General features: G+C 36.7%; 1 protein-coding gene across 1 annotated transcript in view; it reads left to right on the top strand.

Annotated features, from left to right (window-relative positions):
- Positions 1 to 21,431, top strand: part of SYNE1 (spectrin repeat containing nuclear envelope protein 1) — a 295,836-nt gene that overhangs the window by 210,767 nt on the left and 63,638 nt on the right. The window contains exons 97-112 of the mRNA XM_065680584.1: positions 3,793 to 3,924; positions 4,503 to 4,609; positions 5,392 to 5,542; positions 6,384 to 6,515; positions 6,674 to 6,829; positions 7,700 to 7,909; positions 9,248 to 9,349; positions 11,043 to 11,162; positions 11,714 to 11,914; positions 12,597 to 12,770; positions 13,119 to 13,250; positions 16,017 to 16,213; positions 16,913 to 17,045; positions 17,447 to 17,629; positions 18,691 to 18,840; positions 19,916 to 20,092. Of these exons, the coding sequence (XP_065536656.1) occupies positions 3,793 to 3,924; positions 4,503 to 4,609; positions 5,392 to 5,542; positions 6,384 to 6,515; positions 6,674 to 6,829; positions 7,700 to 7,909; positions 9,248 to 9,349; positions 11,043 to 11,162; positions 11,714 to 11,914; positions 12,597 to 12,770; positions 13,119 to 13,250; positions 16,017 to 16,213; positions 16,913 to 17,045; positions 17,447 to 17,629; positions 18,691 to 18,840; positions 19,916 to 20,092 (2,457 nt within the window). The remainder of the gene's footprint in view (positions 1 to 3,792; positions 3,925 to 4,502; positions 4,610 to 5,391; positions 5,543 to 6,383; positions 6,516 to 6,673; positions 6,830 to 7,699; positions 7,910 to 9,247; positions 9,350 to 11,042; positions 11,163 to 11,713; positions 11,915 to 12,596; positions 12,771 to 13,118; positions 13,251 to 16,016; positions 16,214 to 16,912; positions 17,046 to 17,446; positions 17,630 to 18,690; positions 18,841 to 19,915; positions 20,093 to 21,431) is intronic.

The raw sequence follows: 21,431 nt of genomic DNA, 5'->3' as shown, positions 1-21,431 counted from the left end.
GTCTGCTTTATTTAACAGTTGTTTTTGGTCATTCTTTAGGTTAAACTAGCATGTGGAGAACTGAATGCATACAAGAAACCCTACCATGTAATGTGACTGAGTGGTTTTGAATTTGCTTGCCCTGGTGTGACTCCCTTCCCCCTTTTCTTTTACTTCTTTTCTGGGCTTTGCTGTGCAAATTAAACATGATAAGCTTCAAAGATTTCTAGCTTGTAATGCAGATTAAAGTCTACTGAAAGGTTAGCTTGAAAAGTCACTTGACATACTAAGACCTATTTTTAGTCTGAAGCAACTGGATAACTATAAAACTTAACATAGCTTCACCAGAAAAAAACCCAACAAACACACACACACACACACAAAAAATAAAGGGGAAGAGAAAAAAAACCCAGGTATTTATTCCAATTGCCTGTAAGATGAAGTAACTTTAATGTTGTTCTTGCATATTAAACCTCATGATTAGGCAAATGAAAAGTGTTATCAACAGCATGTAGGCATATTACAGTATATTCTGATGTGAATGAAAAGGCATCACAACCTTTTTTGATTCATTTTAAAACATTTTAAAATGTGCTGCATTTTAGAATACAGTGGTGTGGTTTAGTTTACTTAAATTTTTAAGATTTTTGAATGCTCTTCTAACATTGAAGATAGCAAAATAATTTCTGGGTATAGAATGTGAATCATTTAAGATGCTAGATGCATGCAAGATTTAAGTTTCTTTATGAATTGCAAGCCTCTTCTTGCTTTTTACTTCACTTACAGATCCTGGAAGAAAAGAGATATAGGCAATATAACATTTTCAGATTGTCATTAATCAATTTTTCTTCAAATGAGAAATTCTGAAATTTTTTTACAACAATAAGGCATAAAGTATTTCTTATGAACTGAGGCTCAGAGCATCAGATGCCCAAAAAAGCACTAACTCTATATGCTGCCATTATTAACTCTGAGAAACATTGTATGTTGTCAGTGCTGTTGCTCACTCAGAAACTCAGACTTATGCATGCCTCTAGATTTACTGATAACCTGACATCCAGAGGCATAGAGCAACCTGCTCCCAGAAAAGGAAGGATCTCCCAAGTTAAACTGCAAGACAAAGAACATTGTAAAGACTGAGTTATATTTTCCTTAAATCACTATTTCAGCATATACTGTTACTCCTGTGGCACAAAGCTTTTTAGAAGGCACTGTGAGATGCTGTGACTTCCTTGGAGCAATTTCAGTTTTTCTTCCAATTTTAATTAATGAATGTCTCTAAAATGGAAAAAGGGATTTGGAGGCCAAGTTCTTTATTCATAAAATGAAGCAGTGAAAATAATCAAAAACATGCTGGATCAGGAGAGTTCCAGACCCATTGTTTCCAAATATAGCATTTTTCAAGCACTTCGAAAGATATACAAAACATTGCATTAAGACTGTTATCTACTAAATTCTGTGACTTAGGGGCAATAAAAATAAATAGACTTCTTAAAAATACCCAAAGAAGTAGAATGGATTCTGCAGAAAAAAAAAAAAACAAAAACAAAACTCAAAAAATAATGACCAGATAGATTCTCTGCATTTTATTACAAAGTGTCTGTGGGAGGGATGGTTTAAGTTCCACAAGACAAGTATGTTTGAGATAAATTTATGCAATTCTAAACTCCTTTGAAAGATCAATTCTGTCACATTTTCTTCAGGGATTTTCCTATTATTTTTGTGCTGGAATGCATAGTCCCTAGGAATGACAGCTTCAAGCATTTATTTCCCTGGCTTTTTTAAAGGACATGTCATACAGTTTCTTCAGACAGAATTCAAATGAAAATACAAGTGTATTTTTTTCAAATTTATATTCTGTGACTTGAGAATGATAAAATGTGGTTCACAAATAATTTTGATCTAAAAAGCATGTACGATAACATATTTGGAAAACCTCATTTCATCCACAATGCTACAATCCCTTTTACACTCTGCTGTTGCAGGAACTGGGGGACTTCTCTTTCTTTGCCTTAGTATAACTCCAAAACCATAGCTTCTCAACCCTTTTCCCAGACAAGAGGAAACTCAAAATATGACTGAAATCAACCAGGCTGCCCAAATGCAATGAAGAACTAGATACTGGTCTCTAAAGGAACTTACAAAGTGAACAGTCATTGTCCCTAGAAGCAGATTTTTTTTTTTATTTTTTTTTTTAATTTACAGAAAGATTGGGGGATTTTCCTCATTTTTAGTAGGAAAAAAAAAAAAAAAATCATCCAAATCCTCCTTATTCCTCCCATAATATTTTCTTTGCCTCATCTGATATCCTATAATCATATTGGTTACACACCAGCCACATTGTTTTTGCTAGAAATTTGTTCTCAAGAAGTGTCACAGTTTACCTGCAAACTCAATCCTTAGTGAAACAAAGCTATTTCATAGAGCAAGGGCTAATGGTTCTTCCCAGCTCCGGGTACCTGCTTGCTTGTTTTGCTCATCTTCAGTTTGTATCCTGTAACACTAATCAGTCCTTTCCAGTATACTCCTCATTCCCCAAAATTGAAATATTACACATAACTTCTACTGTTAGCAAAACTTTGCTGTTTCAGTGCTTGACGCCAGGGATGCTGGCGGCAGAGATCCATCCCAGCTGTTATTATAAGGAGTACCAGGTGAGGCAAAATAGGTTTCCTCAGCCACTTTTGGCCTTGATGGTCCTTGCCTGATTTGAGACAAAGGCTGTCTGGAAAGCAGAATGTGTTTTCTGTGTTGGAGAGCCTCATGTAATAATGTCTGAACCATTTGTGCTCTTACTCTAGAATAAGAGCTGAACAACAGAGAAAACATGAATCCTACATAAATGATATATATAGGCCAAAAGGGGAGAGGAGTTAAGTCCCAGCTTTAGCTCTTGAAGTTTTTTGTTTAAATACTAATAAAAAAAGGCACAAAATCTACAATCGTTGTGTGCCTGGAGGCAAAGAGAGGCATGTAGATCTAAGTAGCCAGACCTATAAGTCTGGCTTTAACATTAGAACTAGTATGTTAAAATCCCGACACTGCAATACATTGTCTGTTAAATAATTTAAATTTGCAACCAGCTTGCATTTCAGAAGTCAAGAAGCTGATAAAGCATTCTTTGGGACTATTAAGGCATTTGTGCTTTTTTGCTTTGCTTAAACAGAAAGCCTGTTTAATCACTCGTGTTGGAAAGATATAATGATAGAAGCATAAAGTGAAGGAACTCTTTTGTTGTTGTATTATAACATTCTGTGGTTTCATCTCTCTTACTGTCTTTACTTTTCATGTCATATAATCTTCTGTTACATGGCTGTGTTTCTGCCAGCCACGGATGGAGTTACATACGTATTGATAAATACCTTTTGGCCAGAATGTCAACCAGCATTCTTTTCAGATAGAAAAAAAAAAAAAAAAAAAAAAAAAAGAAAAAAAGGCTTTAATTAAACTAAAAACCTGGCAGAAACAACCCACTGATTCCCTAAATCACCAGTTAAAGCTGCATCCTCCATTACAGATCAGTGCTGGTTTTTAGGAGTAGACATTTTCAGAAACACATCAGTATCTGATCTTTGATTCATCTGGGTGCAGTGATGCATGTTTATTTTTACATTTTTAGGGATGCTTTCTTGCTACAATAACCAGTAAAAGTCAGAAATCAAGTAATTGCTTGCTTCAGAATTTATGAGAGCCAGTGGCTTGAGGGGTGGAAGGTGGAACTACATGTGGGTTTGGCTTGATAAGCTGGACTCGCCAGCTGTGTAACAGTATAAAAAAAATTTTGTAAAAGTCTTTGTTTTTCTTTTAAAGCAGGGATCATTACAAGACAAGGAGGAGAGTGATCTAGACTTTGGTTCCTCACAGAGCCCCAGTGTCCAAGAATGGCTGGCACAAGCAAGAACTACTCGCTCACAGCAACAGCAGAGCACCCTGCAGCAACAGAAAGTTGGTGTTTTGCATTTCTTTTACTCCCATCTCAGATGTGCTTAAGCTGAGCCATTCTTACTGAATGAAATCTTCTTACTCAGTACTTTTGCAATGATACATCTGAGCTCACTATTTTTTATCTGTTAGAGCCAGGCAGACAAGACTTCCTTGGTGACCATGATCAGATAGATCACTTAATCACTCTATATTTCCATTGTCCATCAGTAGAATTAAACTGCATCAGCCCTTAAAGTTACTCTAAAGAGATGACAGTCATTCCTTAAAATAGTAATTAACACTGTCTCTATAGAAGCTAAGATACATTACAAAGTGTATTGTGATACACAGGCATCCTCACTAGGTTAGGTTCTTGAAACTGCATTGCATTTGTCAATTAGTTCAACAATACAGCTTATGTACCCATTTTTTTCTGTGTCCCTGTGTAGAGTTTTTGCACTGCTTTTTGTGCTTAAACAAGCCATATCAGAAATAGTTCAGCTAACTTTTCATGACAGTTATGAAATGCAGACATATCCTGCCAAAACAAAACCAATATGTCGAAGGTTCATTTTGGTTTTTGTAACTTGCTCTACTAGGAACTGGAGCAAGAGCTGGAAGAGCAGAAGAGTCTGCTTCGGTCAGTAGCATGCCGTGGAGAAGAAATCTTAACACAGCATGGTGCTCCAGAAGGCATATGTATAAGGTGTGCTTTCACGTGTTCTTCTGCAAAGTAAATTTTTATGACTGTGCTTTGTCATTCTTACGTTTACATCCCCTTCTGCATATAATCCTATAATTTTTGTTTTACCATTTTTATACGGCACCTACTATACTGGAGTCATGGTTTACAGTTAAGGGATCTGATAATATAGTTATATAAGCTGTTTTCTGCTAATAGATCACTTCCAGTGTTTAGAAATTCTTTTATTCTTACTATCAAGCATCATACTAAAATTACAAACTAGTAGGGGTCAGTAGACAAGTAGTGGATCAGTTACTATAATTTTATGGTCCAGCACTGGTGTGTGAATGATAGCTAATGTCTGAAATGTTGTAGTCTGCCAAAGTCTAGACCGTGAAGGCAGTTCATGAGGCAGCAGAACCAAGACTTAATGCATAGGGAATTTAACCTGTACTCACTGTGTTTTCCTCAGCATTTGCGTTAATTCAGTGTTGTGATTTATTATAATGCCAGAAAGTTCTTATCTCCTCTCTTTTGAGACTTCCTTCTGTTACATGATCTTACACTATGTAAACAAACACAAAAATCAAACAGTTAAAGATGAACTTCACTCACTGCTTACCAAAGCTAAACTCCTGTTTCTGGCATTTTGAGAGAGGAGGTGCTGGAGTCAAAAAAAGTCAAAACTTTAAAAGGTATCATAGAATTTAAATGTAGAATTTCCTAATTTAAAGATGAAATAAGCACCTTTATATACTTTGAGCTTTTGTATTTGTTAAACCTTTATGCATCTTCCCGTTCAGTGAGAAGCCTGATACACTTTCTGAGGAACTGGTCTTGGAAGGTGAGAAGCCATCATCTGAAGAACAGATGAAAGTGAAATGGGAAAGCCTGAACCGGGAATTCCATACAAAGCAGAGACTGCTTCAGAAAGCTCTGGGACAAGAACAGCTGGTAGTTATTTTTAATCTCTCTTTGCATTTTCTCAATGAAAGCAGTTGTCAGCATGAGGTACAGTATGTCCATAGAAGATATATTAAGGTGATGTAGTTAATGCAAAGAATATGGAACAATTTATTTTTGTGACATCTTTAAAAAATATTGAATATTGGCACTAGCACTGTTCTCTTTCCAAGTGATTTGAATTGCACTACCACTCAGGTGAGTACACTAGAAAGGAAGAAAGGGCTCAGACAAAATTTTGACCAACTTACTTAACACGGGATAATTCTGTAACAAATTGGAATTGACAGTACTATGGCAACAACTTAGAGGAAAAACTAATATTTGCAGTTAATATGTTTTAGTTACTCTCGATTCTTGACCTTAGTGAGTATGTTACACAGAAACAAGTGATTTCAGCAGTAGAATTTTTACTGAGAAAAGCAGGGATTAATCAACTAAACCGGGGACAATACAAGATCTATATTAACATACGTCCTGAATTTTATTGCTAATACACTTAGGGTCTATTCTTTATATAAAATTACATTAAACCTGCTCCCAAAGTTCTAAACATCTTGTCTTCATTAAAAAAATAATGAATTTTTCTTTTTAAAAACAAACTAAAAGCAAAACCCAAGTAATTACTAATTCTAGCCACAAGTATTTATCTTACGCTTCTAGTGAACCTCCTGTTGATCAGTCTTTTATTCAAGATATTCATGACACAGAACAGTCATGGAAGAACCATGAGCATTATTTCGTGATATCCTCGGTTAGCTGTACAGTCTGCATTGCTGAATTTCATGCCCTGTATATGGTGGAAGCATCCTAATTAGTACATCTCTCTTAGCAGTTTTATAACAGACCAAACAGACTGATATCTGGAATGCCTTTGTATAAGAAAGGACAGGATGAAGCTAAATCCTCCGTGTCACCTGTATTGGTTGAATTGAATCAGGTCTTTGAAGATGTGTCATCTGAGGTAACCTTTCAACTGTCTTTACACCTATCCTCCATCAGGGCCACATTTACAGTGAAAGCTCCTCTAGCTCCCACCTGGAAATTCAGCCCTTTCACAGATGTAAGATGTCAGAGTATTTTGTACTTCTGCTCTGGACTTCTCTGTTTCCTTCTGCCCAGGTTGGACGGGCAGAAGAAAGCCTGCGTCTTGAACAGAAGCTGTATGATGGTGTCACAGCAGCATCCTCGTGGCTAAATGGTGTGGAAGAACAGGTCTTTGTTACTACAGCTCTGTTGCCAGAGGAAGAAGCAGAAACATACCTCTTCAAGCAAGAGGTAAGGGACCCATGATTTGGACTTTCTTTAAATTGCCAGTATGAGTGCTTTTTATATAGTGTGTAGAGAGAAAATACTAGAATCCTGGATAACCAACTGTTGCTGTCATCATCTCTATATAACTACAGTATCCTGATAGTGGTAGAACTTTATTGACTGTGTAGAGAATGTTGCAGAAAGCAGCACCTGACCCAAACTTTGCCTGGTTGGAAGAGAATTAAATATAGAGTCTTTCTTAGGTTTAACTTCTTTGCGAACTGTTAGCAAACACCATACTGTTGAAATTGAAGTGAAAAAGAGGGAAGAATGCTCTGAGGTGCAGAAATAGCTACAAATCCATCAGCGTGAAAGAGGAGTGGGGGGCGGGGGGCAGAGGAGAAAGACAGGAGAAGCAGGGAAGGGAGAGGTGATAGGACAAAGGGTGATGGTTTTAAAGTAAAAAAGGATACATTCATATAAGATACAAGGAAGAAACTGTTTACCATGACAGTGGTGAAACCTTGAAACTTGTCCAAAGAGGGGATAGATGTTCCCTCCCTGGAAACATTCAAGGTCAGGTTGAACCAGGGTCTGCCCACCTTCCTCATGTTGAAGATGTCCCTGTTCCTGGCAGAAGGTCTGTTCCAGCCCAAACCATTCTATGATTCTACATCATTTTGTTTCAACACTTATTTTCATCAGAGCAGTCTGGGGCTTTTTACTATCAGAGATAGTGTAGCTGCATAACTTTGCTTAGTGTGTCTATGTTAACAATATAAAAAGGTTACTGTGTCAGTGCAAAATTGACAATGGTTATGGCAGTATGTTTGCCTGCTTTCCAGAATGTCTGATTGTCACTTTCTTCACTTTTTTTGTTTTCTAAAAAAACAGTCTCTTGTCAAAGAAATCAAACAAATAACAGAAGAAATGGATAAGAACAAGAATTTATTTGCTCAGTTATTTCCTGAGAATGGTGATAATAGGGGTATTATACAAGACACTTTGGATTGTCTCCTGGGAAGACTGACATTATTGGAGTCAGTAGTAAACCAGAGATGCCATCAGATGAAAGAACAGCTCCAGCAGATAGTGACTTTCAAGGTATGATGCCTATTTGAAGGAATTGAGGTGTACACGTCAAATGGGAATATAAAGGATGTGATTCTGAAAGCAAGAAGTTTTGGTACCAAATCAAAGAACAAGGTTGACACAGGTTTTTACTGAAAAGTCATACTACTTCTTCAGCTTTGCAAAATTCGGTACCCAAATCTGATCCAAAAATTAAACTCTTTGATGGAAGCTTTCTGCAACTCATGCGATTACTTTAAAGTGATCGTTCATCCCATGCTTTCTCACCCTGCTGGCATTATATAAAAGGAAGTACTTGACTACTGTTCTCAATGGAGAAGTAGCAACTTGACTGTTCCACTCTATACATTTTATAATTTCATAAACGATAGAGTACACCAGTTTTATTAGCTGAGATAGGGTTGAAAACATAGTATTGATTCCCACCTTTCTGATCACCTTTAAGCCATCCTGTTATTCTATAAGAGCTTGTATCTCAAGCCATCTGTATTGAGCCCAGCAGGAAAAAAAGAAAGAAGTGGAGAAATATGCACTTATAGAAATCTTTTAAAATAGCATTTAGAAATGCTTTCAGATCTTACTTGGTCTCTACCTCCTTCTTTGTTATTATTATTATATACATCCTCCACTGTGGCTTAGTTTTAATGAAAATAAACATATTTTTCAATGAAAGGCCTTACTTTGCTGAAGAAAGACAGGTTGATTAGAATCCTGTGCATTATTGTCATGTTTTAGATATTTAGTATTTTAAAAAATTACTGCATAAAAAAAAATATCATTAACTCACCCCTTATATAATTTTCCTGATAGTTTTCTGTTGGGATGAATGCACAAAAAAAGATTAATAGATTGAAACTTGACAAAATTGTTGAATAATCTTTATATGTCTAGTCTGATAAGGTACTTTAAAAGTTATAACACCTTACAGTGTGTTGAAGCCCTATTTATTTGTTTTTATATTTGCTCAAGTTTGTAATGAAAAAAAAAACTTGCCTTAAAAAGTAAAACCTGGCTTGTTTACAAATGTATGTGGTTGAATAAACTACACAAGAAAAACAGATTCTTTGTTAAATGAAGCTGATGATAATTGCTAATTAATTATTTAATTGTAAGGGAAAAGCAGAACTGTGCTTTGTTTTGAATAGGAGTCTCTTTGGCTTTTAGCTCATTTATATCTAGCTATGGCTTTTCAGCAACGTTAAATGTTTTGCCCTGGCTAATTGTGATGCTTCCAATTTTGAGTTAGTGCTGCTGTTGTAAAATTGTAACACTTTAAACTTTTTGGAGCATAAAATATTTTTCAGTTTCATTGTGCTGTGGTTGGCTGTAATTTGTTGCTGTCTCCTGCAGAATGATCTGAAACTCCTGTTTACATCGGTGGCTGAAAACAAATATTTAGTTTTGCAGAAACTAGCAGAGGCAGCTGAGAGACCAGAAACAGAACAAATGCAGGTATTACCAAATATCTGTTACTTTGGGAGGGATGAAGAGGTAAAATTTCTGTTCACAGTCTACACAGATAGTACAGAACAGTTTCTTCGGCAGGAGAGAACATATATGTTCACATAAAATATATGAAAATGAGTACTTCCAGGAGTGTACTATGTGTTTATAAATTTAAAAAAATACAACCAAAAAACAACAGTGTCTTTCTTGTCTCCCTACCTGACTTAGTTATGCATACACTGGGCAGTACAATGAACCAAAAAAAGTCTAGCTTGACTAAATAGTTTATCTATTATACTTTATTAAAAACCAAAGGCACTTTTTTTCTGCACTGCTTTATAGTAATATCTTGACTATTCATTTTAATTTAAAGCAATAATTGGGTTTTTTTTCTGTACCAGAAATTGCCTGATGAATAATTAATTATTAATATGACAAAATATATGCTGATTTCTTGTTTCTGTTTTGCAAATGAAAGAAGTTAAAGAAGTATATTTAGGGCTATTTTCTGCATATGTTGCTTGTGACCCAAGACCTGCTGGTGTCTGGTGCCAGCAGATGACTAAGAGGAAGAGGTTTATCCTTCAGCTAAACTGAAATACTTGGCTTTATGTACCTGATAATGAAATTTTGAAGGAATTTTAAGTCTCCTGTATGAATAAGAAAGCTGGCACTCTGTGTCTTTTTTCTCTTTCTTCTTTGATGCAAAAGATTGGCAAAAGTTTACCTCCTGTATCATTAATTTTACTACCAAATAGGAAAAAGCATGATAACAAAAGTAACCGGATTGATTTTTTTCTGAACATCTACCGTGGCTGATAAAACATTTAAATTTTAAAGTATTGCTTTTTGTTCAAGATGTGATTGGAAGGTAGAAATAAGGCCATTAATCAGCCGTGTAACTTAGCTGCATGAAGTGTAAGTTTAGTTGACTGTATTATGCATACTCTGCATTACTATGAGTCAGGTGTTCTACTTGCATATATAGTTTAAGCATGTTTGGGTAGGCAGTATCCAAGAAAAGAACCTTTACAAAGGACTAACTACAGCAATCTACAGTGCTATTATCTTTGTTATAGCTGCATGCATCATGCCAGCAGATTCCTAGGCTGAAAGACTTAGGAAAGCTTATTGCTTCCATTGAAAAAAGTCAAGTTATCACCTGCATACGTTTGCAAATACCAATCTGTGTTCTTAAGCTGTAGTTTTCCACCTGCAAGGGGGATGTATAAGTACTTTTCATTGACAGTAGTTTAGGTCCTGAAAGGGAGCTGTGCACAGTTCTTCGCTATCCTCCACGTCTTCTGCTGTGATGGTTGATTTCTTGTTGCTCAGATATGACAGGAATGACTGTTAATAAAGAGAATGCTTTAAAAGGAGGTGTTAGAACAACTAATCATCCTTTTGTGCCTATGCTGTGTACTTAATAGCATGGAGCTTCACAGCAAGGTTTGGTGTAACATAGTGCATGATACTAAACCAGCTTGTTATTAAAAAATAATAATCCCATATTGTATTTAACTTCAAGAATCAAGCTGGCTTCTCCCAGCTTTGAATGAGTGCGTTTTCTTTGTAGTATCCTTCAGAATTTTGGCAGATTAAAGGAATGATTAATACTTTGGACAGAGAACAGAAAAGAATGGCAGTTACAGTGCTGTCATTAAACCTTAAAACTAAATGATGTCATTTTCAAATACAGGTCATACTGCAGGCAGAAGAAGGTTTGAAGGAACTAGATGCTGGAATCAATGAATTAAAGAAGCGTGTAGAAAAGCTACAAATCGACCAGCCTTCTGTGCAAGAGCTGTCTAAGATTCAGGTATGAATCATAACTTCCATTCTAGACCTGTCTGGTGATACCAAAGCTATTAGTATGCTTCTTTTTATTGTTCATAAGGCAGTTCAGGAGAGCGTATTTAAAATCATTTCAGTGTGTATAAAAAATTCACCTAGTTTTTCTACTTTTGCTTTATCATATTTTCAACCGTCTCTATTATTAGCAGTATTAATCACATAAAAGCACAAAAACATGCTTTCTTTCAGCTCTTGTTAACTCTTTGTTCAAATAGATAAAGACCCGCATGCTAACACAAATGTCTGCAGAAGGCTGACTGCTGTTCTCAACAGTGTCTCGTGATCTGGGTTTTAATTCTTTCTCAGATCTGTCACTGAAAATAAAAAAACAAAGAAGGGGGATGAAGGGGGATAGATAGCTAAGTGTGACCTGAAACTGGAAATGTTCTGCTTTTACTAGAACCTGTCAAGTTCTTGCATACTTTCAGTTAGACTCGATTTTGAGTACACTTAGGTAGTAGGAAGGCATGTGTAAGGTGTGAAATAAGAATCATCATTGTTATTTTTACCCCCAAGGATAAGTATGATGAGCTGATGATGATCATTGGATCCAGACGGAGTGACCTGAACCAGAATCTGGCTCTTAAGAGGCAGTATGAACGTGCTTTGCAGGACCTGGGTGACCTGGTAGAAACAGGACAAGAAAAGATGGCTGGTGACCAGAAAATGATTGTTGCTTCTAAGGAAGAGGTTCGATCGCTACTTGACAAACATAAGGTGAGAAACTGTGACATATTTCAAGATTAATCATGACTGTAAGCTTGTACAAAGCAAATTGCTAACCTTCTGTTCCTAAAGGTTCAGGAGCTTTTCAGAATAGTGAGCCAGTATTAAATCAGAATATATTAAAACTTTCTGTGTTTTAAATTGGAATCAGTGAACTGTTCTGAGTGAATGACTTTCAAATGCTCTGTTGAAGGTGAACCCAGGTAGATTGCATATTCTTCCTTATTCTGATAACAAGTTCCTATTCTTGTCCTGTCATGCTACACATCTGTTTCATCCACCACTCAATTTTTTCCAACAAAAATTTACATTTTCTAATAGCACCACCAAAATATAACAAGACTTTTCCCCATTCTTTTTAGTAGGCAGAATTTTTTGCTGCTGCATATCTTGTTTGAGCTATTTCTGTTTAGGGAATGAGAGTTAGGATGGCATTTGCATGGAAAGGATGACTGACCTGTTTCTTTCTTCAAAAAGGCCATTCTGCTTTTTAAATTGCATGTTGGATTTTGTGAAATGTTGATGGAGTGATAAGTTGATCTAATTCTATGTCTACAGATTCTTGATTGTATAACTGTTGTCTTATAATGTCAGGTTACTGGTAATGGATTGAATAATAATTGCACTTTTTCTTTTTTCCCTTTACCCACTCCCTTGCACCCAAATTTCTCAGGAATATTTTCAGGGTTTAGAGTCTCACATGATCCTGACGGAAACACTCTTTAGAAAGATGTGTAGCTTCTCCCTCTCGAAGGAAACTCAGTCACGTTCAGAGCTAATGACACAAGCTTCAGCTGTATTAAAGATGGCTCATAAACGAGGTGTGGAGCTGGAATACATTCTAGAGGTGAGAATTTCCATGGTCTTTTCTGTACTGCCATTATGATCAACCACCAGGATATAATCTATAGTATTGATTTCCTCTGCTTGGACAGAATTGATGGGCATTAGTCCTTTTTGTCATACACACAGGGCACTGATAGACTACATGTAATATTTGCTGTTTAAGTGCTGTGACGTTCAGGTGACACAAGTTATATCCTCTATGTTTAAAACAGCTGCTTAGCTTTAGCTGTTATTTCTGTACATTCATAACCATGCAGCTATAGGATTTCAGATTGAGAAATCAGGTAATAAAAATTCTAGATACCCAGATTCAATATTTACCATATACATGGATAATTTGTGCTTGCAGACCTGGATGCGTCTGGACGAAGATTACCAGGAACTTACCAGGCAGTTGGAGTCTGTGGAAGATAGCATCCCCACTGTTGGTTTGGTAGAAGAGACGGAGGACAGGCTTACAGAGAGGATTACACTTTTTCAGGTTGGTGCATTTTAGACATTGTTTGTGGAAAAAATGGATGAAAGGGACCTTTGAAGGTCATCTAGTCAAGCCTCAAAATTGAAGGACAGGTACCATGGCCTGGATCAGCAATGGCTTTGGAAACCTCAAAATATGGAGATGCCAGAGATGAGCTTGGGATTAACTGCAGTGCTGCACCATTTATACTGAAAAGGTTTTCTTTAATGCCCAGTGTAAACCTTCAACTTTCAGCTTGTCATCATTGTCCTTTTTATATTGTGTGGCACTTTGGAGGAATATTTACCTCTATCATCTTTTTAATTGTATTCCAAATAGTTGTAGGCCTTTGCTAGACTGGCCCTTAGCTCCTCTTTGTCAAAAGTAAGCACACCTCCCTTAGCCTCTTTTTAAAGGACATGTGCTCTAGGTCTCTAAACATCTTAATAGCTCTACAGAAGACCCTGACTACTTCCTTATTCTTGAACTGGTGGGAGGTGGGAGCAAAGCAGAATCAGATGCACTAGATGTGGCCTCATCAGCACCATGCAGATAATAAAATAACTTATAGGTGGTTATAGTCCTGATGTAGGCCAGTGCTATGGCTTGCCTCATTCGTAATGTCTTGGTAATGGAAGATGCCAGGTTAAATATACTAGCCCTTCCCTTCCTAACCTGTAGTGGGAAACAGGATTAGCCTGCCCAAGGCACAGAATCTGTATTTCTTTTTGAGCGTCCTAAGGTTTCTGCTGCCCCCAGCTTCAAAGTTATCTAAGTGTCTGTGGACTAATGTCTGCCATTTTTTGTCTCAGCTACTCTCCCTACATTACTGGCCCCTAACAAATTTACTAAGGGACCACTCTCTGTCATCATCCATGCCATTAATGAAGATTTTGAAGATGATTGAGCTCAAATATCAATAATCTCTGGAGTACTCTACGCATTACTGGTAGTAATGTCTGCCAGCCAGACATTAAGCCTTGGATCTCTAGTGTTTGAGACTGGTAACACAGCTAATTTTCAAACCATGTAGCGATACATTTATCCAGCCCACATCCTCTCCACTTCTAGAGGAGGGCTGTGTGGAAGACAGTGTCAAAGGCCATAGTGAAGTCAGTTTCATCCACAGCGACAGTAATTTTGTCATAAATGCTATCAAGTTAGTGAATCCAAGTTGAATATTCCTGATTACCTTTTGGTTTTTTTTTTGTCCTTGAAAATGGATTCTGAGAGCACATCTGCTCCATGATCTTTCCAGAGAGAAAGGGGAGGCTGAATAACATGCAGTTCCCTAAGTTGCCTTCCTCCTCAAATGGAACAAAAACTAGTTATTTAAATATAGGCTTTCTATCACATCCTGTTTTTTCGGTCTGTTGTCAAAATGAGATTTTTGGTCTAGTGTTTTGTCTTTGTCTTGTTCTACACCACGCACTTTGGTTGTTGGGTTGTTTGTTTTTTTTTTTTTGTTTTGTTTTACAGAAAAATGTCTGCCAGTTTTTCTTGCAAATTGACTTCTTGTCTACTCTGAATTTATGTGTATTGTTCTTTTACCAGATGGCCTTCTGCTTTTGCAATGGTATGAGGAGAACCTAAGAAATCTATTGTGTGTGGGTCTTATTTTGGTTTTCTTTAATGCTAAGCATTTTTTGTGTTTCCTGACTCTAAATTAGTTTTCGTCTGCTTCTCTTGCCAGTAACATACGTTAGGTTATTCAAATCCAGATTCTTGGACTCTGCTATGGCCACATTTAGGTTGAAAATCCATCCCAAGTAGTTTATTACTATCTTTGAATTTTTTATGCTGCTCTCTAGGAGTTGTACATTTATTTGTGTGTATATATGTTATATGGAAGTACACACACGGACACATATATAACAGTCTGTTCAGTTATTAGAGCTCTATTTACATCAAAGTCAAAATAAGAAGACTGATAGAAAGCTTATGACTTCACCATGAAGTCACTAGTTTTGTATACTTCAGATTATTTTCATCATAACTTAAAAATGGGAATGCATGTACATTTTGTGCTCAAGCTTAGTGAAATATACAGATGTTTTTAAAATCCACACTATTTGTGTAGTGATAGTGGAATTTGGCAGGTATGTATTTGCCCACCTACAAATCAGCATTTAAATGAGATCTGTCTCTGCTCCAGGTTGGATTCAGGCTAAGACTACTAACAGCCTTTCTTTTTCAGTACCTTGTTTGGTTTCTTGTGCCATAACAATTGGCTTCTGTGTTCAGTGATTTAGAAGGATGGGGCCATCTCTTTTGTAGCCATGAGTAGCAGGATAGTAGATCAGTGAAGGAAGACTTGGATGACCAGAGAGCTGAATATAGGCATTGGAAGGGCTGAAGAATAGTCACTGTCTATAACTTGATACTGAACACCTATAGTTTTCATTGTAGTAGTTCTAAACAGATGGTAGACTAAGTTTTGACATTGTAATCAATTTCACTCAGAAGTGGTATTGCCCCACAAAGATTCTTTTGACATTGTTATTTTCAAGTGTAAATTACCTCCACCAAGGAGGAGTTCACCATAAGAAGGTATTGCTAGACATCTTGAAGTGTGGGGGGGGAAGGGGGGTTGTGACAGCACGTTCAGATTTTGAGCTGGTTACATGCCTGATGCTTCTCAGGGCGTTCCAGAACTGGAGAAGACTGAAAAAAATGTGTTGTGCCATGGTGACATTGGATATGCTACAAAAAGCAGTGAAAGACAACTAAATGTTGAGAAAGTGTGGTAACAGAGACCTACAAAACTAACCATCTCCTCTGTTATTACAGCATCTGAGATCTAACCTGACTGAATACCAACCTAAATTATACCAAGTGCTAGATGGTGGAAAAAGGCTCCTTTTTTCTGTTAGCTGCTCAGATCTTGAAAGCCAACTGAACCAACTAGGAGAACACTGGTTAAGTAATACCAGTAAGGTTAGCAAGGAGCTTCAGAGGCTGGAGACAATATTGAAGCACTGGACAAGGTAATGCTGATGTAATGGACAGTATAAACTTCTCTACCTTTGCTGTTCAGGTCAAAGTAATTTTGAAGCCAGAACTATTAGATTCAACATTTAAAAGAAAGTACTTTGAGATGTATGTGATAGTTTGACTTCTCTACAATATCCTACTTTTGTTCTATAGAATTGCTATCATACTCTTTCATTTGCTATAGAGCATGTATGATATAACAGCTGGTGGGAGGAAGTCAGAAGATATCTTATTTAGATGACTAATTAAGAAGCCCCAAGTGCATACAAGTTGATGAGAAAGGGTGTGTGCTTACCTAGGTAGCATGAGTAGCCTCAGCATGTTCTGGTAGGGGCATTACCACTGGAAGGCAAACTGTTTATGTATGTAGGGTGCTGTTACAGTTTGCCCAGACAGATTTGTAACCTAGTTACTAATCCCTCATTAAACTTAGACTTTCCTAAAAACCAATACAAAGGCACTATTAGGAATTGTGGGTATAACGGCTGAAATAAGAGCTTCCTGACACCATGGCTGTCTTTACAATTAAATCATGGGGTTTTTTTCTGAATTTTGATAAAGGAAATGAAATATTTTTATTTTTACATCAATTCTGGCATATTGTATCTTCTTCTAACATGTGGAGGAGAGACTGCTTAGTTGGAGGCAAAAGAGGTGTTGACTGTTACAGTTTTCTTTAAATGTCTTTACAGGTATCAGAGTGAATCAAATGAATTGACACGTTGGTTACAATCTGCAAAAGACCGACTTGAGTTTTGGAGCCAGCAGTCTTTGACAGTTCCTCAGGAACTGGAAACAGTCCGAGATCACCTGAATTCCTTTTTGGTAAGTCATTCATTGGCCTAGGACGTTTTGTTTTTTTTTTTTTTTTCTCCAGTTACAAATAAACATTTATGCTTCTCATCATTTAAGTAGTCAGTATGCAAAAAAAGCCCCAATCTGCTTCTATAGGTGAGCTGTCCTTCAAAAACCTGGTGTGTATGCACATTAAGTACTTCTTTGCCATTTGCAATCATTTAAAGCTTGGCGATTCTGAAAACAGAAAATAGTTTTATGGTTGAAGACAATTTTTTTCCTCACTTGGTCTGAAGTATAGTTGGTAAACATTAATAGAAAGTTGGGGTTTTTTTTTTTAAAGGGAAGGGAGGATATTCTTAGCTTTCTGAGGTAAAGCTTTAAGTACAACAAGAAGTTGAGTATTTCCACAAAAATTATTCTGCTTATAGGAGTTTTCAAAAGAAGTGGAGGCTAAATCATCACAGAAGTCTTCTGTCCTGAGTACTGGAAACCAGCTCCTCAGGCTGAAGAAGGTGGATACAGCAGCACTGCGTGCGGGTTTGTCCTACATTGACAGTCAGTGGACAGAGCTGCTCACACAGATCCCAGCTGTGCAAGAAAAACTGCACCAGGTAAGGAAGGCCCATGATGGCCTTTGGTATTCCAGAAAATTCAGACTATACAGTTGGAACTGCCTTTGGGAGATAAGTTGCTCCCTTCCTTAATTTATCCATGTGAGGCAAGATAGAAAAAACATTATTTCTGTTTTAATGTGGAAAAGCTTACACTTATATCTAAATCCTGCCTACCCATACTGTCTGACATCAGTTGGTGTTAATTTCAGACTTTCACAGTTACATTTGTTGAGTTTTAACCAAAGAACAGATGAGCTTTTTTCAACGTGTTGGTATGTTTTTTGGCAAAGGTCATCCCTGTGCCCCATCAGGTTTGGACAGTTATCTTTATTTAAACCTGTTCAAGTCGGTGCAAGACAAAGACATTGTGTAAGGTTTCTGTTAGTGTATGTAGGAACAGGAGGTTTTTGGATGTGTAGGTTTTGGGGTTTTTTAATGCTATAAGAGTGAATTATGCTGGTCTGAAAGTTGGTTTAGTGTTTAGTTGCTAGGAGGATATCAGTGTAAGCCATTTCATAGTTTATAATTTGAAATGTTCTCAGAGTTAGTAATATAGTTGTGATTTAGGGGGAGAGAGAAAAGATAATAAATGTTAACTGAGTCTATTATATAAAAGAAAATAATGTCATTCAGTAGTTCTCTGAACTATCTTGTAATGCAGAATGTGTATGTCTACCTAAAAATGTCATTTCTGAGTGACTGTTAGCAAGCACTACTGTATCAAATGTTGCAAGTGAGTTTTTAAGAAAAAAAAACAAGTGCTATTTAATATCACCCTACTTAGAAATCACCACAAAAGAATAGTAGTATAAAATTACTTTCCATTGACCTATTAATATAAACATTTCTTATTAAGATGCATGCAGTTTTACAATGTATCTCCTATTAAAACCTTCTCTTTTTTCTCTCACTTCTTTTTATAAACATCAGTGGTATCTTAGGGATGTAGAATAATATAAAATTAGAACATGTAAAGGAAATGTGCTATGGTAATGCAAAGTAAGGGATTCTTATCCATTTTCTTCACAACACATATTTTACGTCTGTTATCTCTACAGCTCCAGATGGACAAAATTCCTTCTCGTCATGCTATCACTGAAGTGATGAGCTGGATTTCCCTGATGGAAAACATCATTCAGCAGGATGAAGAGAATATAAAAAATTTAGTAGGACAGAAACCTATTCAGGATTATGTCAAGAAGTATAAGGTAGTGAGTGGAAATGTTACCTATTCACCTTTCAGTTTTTTCCCATGAAGCATATCTATATCTATCTCTCTCTCTCTCTCTCTCTCTCTATATATATATATATATATATATATTTAAAGTATAAGTGATTTAAGGAAAAAAAGAAAGCAGAGACCAAACCCTTATATAGTGGAGCGATTAGAAGCGTGTAGAAGTTAGAATTGGTTGATATTTGATACTGTGGAAAAGAAGGCAGGGAGGAATAGTTATGGAAGGAATATAATTTTTAGTATGCTTACTGAATTTACAGGTAAGTCCAAGGTAATATGCACGTGATTTAACCTTATTAGATGTGTCTTTCACCCAAGCTCACAAAGCACTTCGCAAATTCTGTAAATTGTTTTATGAATTCTCTGCATAATATCACCTTCTCCTCAAAGTGTAGCCCATTCTTGAATGTAGCCTATTCTTGAATGGAATGTGTCCAGTAGTTTACACATCAAGATAATTTTCATCAGTATCTGAAGCAAAAATGAATCTTAACTAATCTTCACTATCTTAACTATTGAGGAATAAAGTTATAACACAATTTCACTTTTTTAACTAGATCAGTAGCACTCTTGCAATAGGTGTGCATACAGTGACTTTCTTTTCAATGTCATAATATGTTTCATGAGTCTTCTGAAAAATTACTTCTCGGCTATTATTCGTCTTTGTATGTAAGAATATTTTTCATCTTAGCTGGTTTTGTATTAAAATTTTTGAGACTAAACAATGTAAAAAAAAAACCAAACAAAAAACCTTTTTAAAAATCTTATCCACGAGACCAATATCAACATGTTTGCAGATTATTTTTTTTAATTATTTGGGTGAGGTAGAGTCATTATTGCAAAGGCAGGGTGTTGCTTCTTTGTTTACTGACATTTAGGGGAAAGTGACAATATTTTTAATTTGCAGGTCAGTTGCTAAAGCAACTTCTAGCTAAATTATGATGAAGTTTTCATTTGTGAACATTTTTCCTCTGTTTTGCAGGAAGGTGAGAAATTATAGTTCTTCTGTTTTGTTTTGTTTTTTTTATTTCCTTTTTTCCTGCTAGGGTTTCAAGATAGATTTAAATTGCAAACAATTGACGGTAGACTTTGTGAACCAATCAGTGCTACAGATTAGCAGCCAGGATGTTGAAAGTAAACGGAGCGACAAAACCGATTTTGCAGAACAGCTTGGAGCAATGAACAGACGGTGGCAGATTCTGCAAGGCCTGATAACAGAAAAGGTAAAGAAAAAAACCCCAAAACCAAACAAACTAGCTGCTCTGTGGGATACCATATAAGAAATCTTACAAAAGCCAAGGTGAACAGCATCTACAACTCTTCCCTTGTCCACGCAGTCAGTCATATCATCACAGCAGAGGCAATCAGTTAGGTCAGGCACAGTTTGCCCCTAGTGAGACCATGCTTATTCCTCATCCTTGTTCTTTAAACATGTGGAAATAGCTCCTGGCGGCATTTGGGGTATAGCCTTTTTCCAGTCACCAGCAACTTTTTCCAACCGTCATGACCTTTTAAACTTGATAGCAGCCTTGAAATGGCATCAACACCCTCAGATACATTCTGTCTGGTTCTGTGGATTTTTGCATGTCCAGCTTACTTAAGTAGGCTCCTAATTCTAATTCTTCTATCATGACTAGTACCTCTGTATGCCAAAATTTGTCAGTTGATATGAAGACCTGGGAGGCATAGGTCAGTAAGATCAGAGCAATAAAGGCACCATCTACATCATACGATTCTGTGGTTTTCGATTAGTTGCTGATATACTTGTGAAGAGTAACAAGAAGAGCTTCTGTCCCTCACTAGTTAGTTCCAGCCAAGACTGCTTTCATAACATCAGTCTGGCATAGGCAGGGCATGCTTTCAGGCCAATTTTCTGTAATCTGCTTTCTGTGCATTTGTTGTTTTCGTGACTTGAGGAAGTTGTCCTTGAAGATCAAGCAGCTTTCTGGACTCTTGTCCTTCAGTACAGCTTCCCATGGGATTATTCTTACCTGAAAAACAACAAGGTTATTCTAAGGACCTCTAGTCTGCTACTTGCTTTCCTTACTTCACTCCCAGCTATCTCATCATTAGTGTGGCCACGGCTGTTGACCATTACATCCTCAACCATTTCTAATTCAGATTACAGCTAATTAAGGTGATTCATTCCCTAGAGTGATGTGAATGCTTTTATGACAGTGCCACCACTTTCAAATTCTGCTTTGTTATCTTTCTTTGTTTTGTGGGGTTTTATAGGGGGTCTGTCATCCGTCCCACCCCCCATCCCCCCCTTTTTCATTTTTGTTCTGATTTGTTGTCTTTTTGATTCAGTTGGGGGTTTTTTTGAGAATTGAAGTGCTATTTCATTTTCCACTGAATAACACCTAGGATAGTCACAAAAAGCTTAATAAATTTTAACCAATCAGTTGACAAAGGAGGTAATATAAATCTTTGTCTGCTTCACCATAGTTATAAGCAAGGAATGTAAGCTGTATGTTTGCATGCTTATGTTTTATTTGCAAAATCCTGATGTCCTTGATCTCTGAAAAGAATTCTACTTCATAAAAATGTTCTGCTAAGTCG

Source organism: Lathamus discolor, chromosome 5, assembly GCF_037157495.1.
Source record: "Lathamus discolor isolate bLatDis1 chromosome 5, bLatDis1.hap1, whole genome shotgun sequence".
Taxonomy (NCBI): domain Eukaryota; kingdom Metazoa; phylum Chordata; class Aves; order Psittaciformes; family Psittacidae; genus Lathamus; species Lathamus discolor.
Note: the sequence above shows the minus strand (reverse complement) of the source record. Positions and strands in the feature narration are given on the sequence as shown.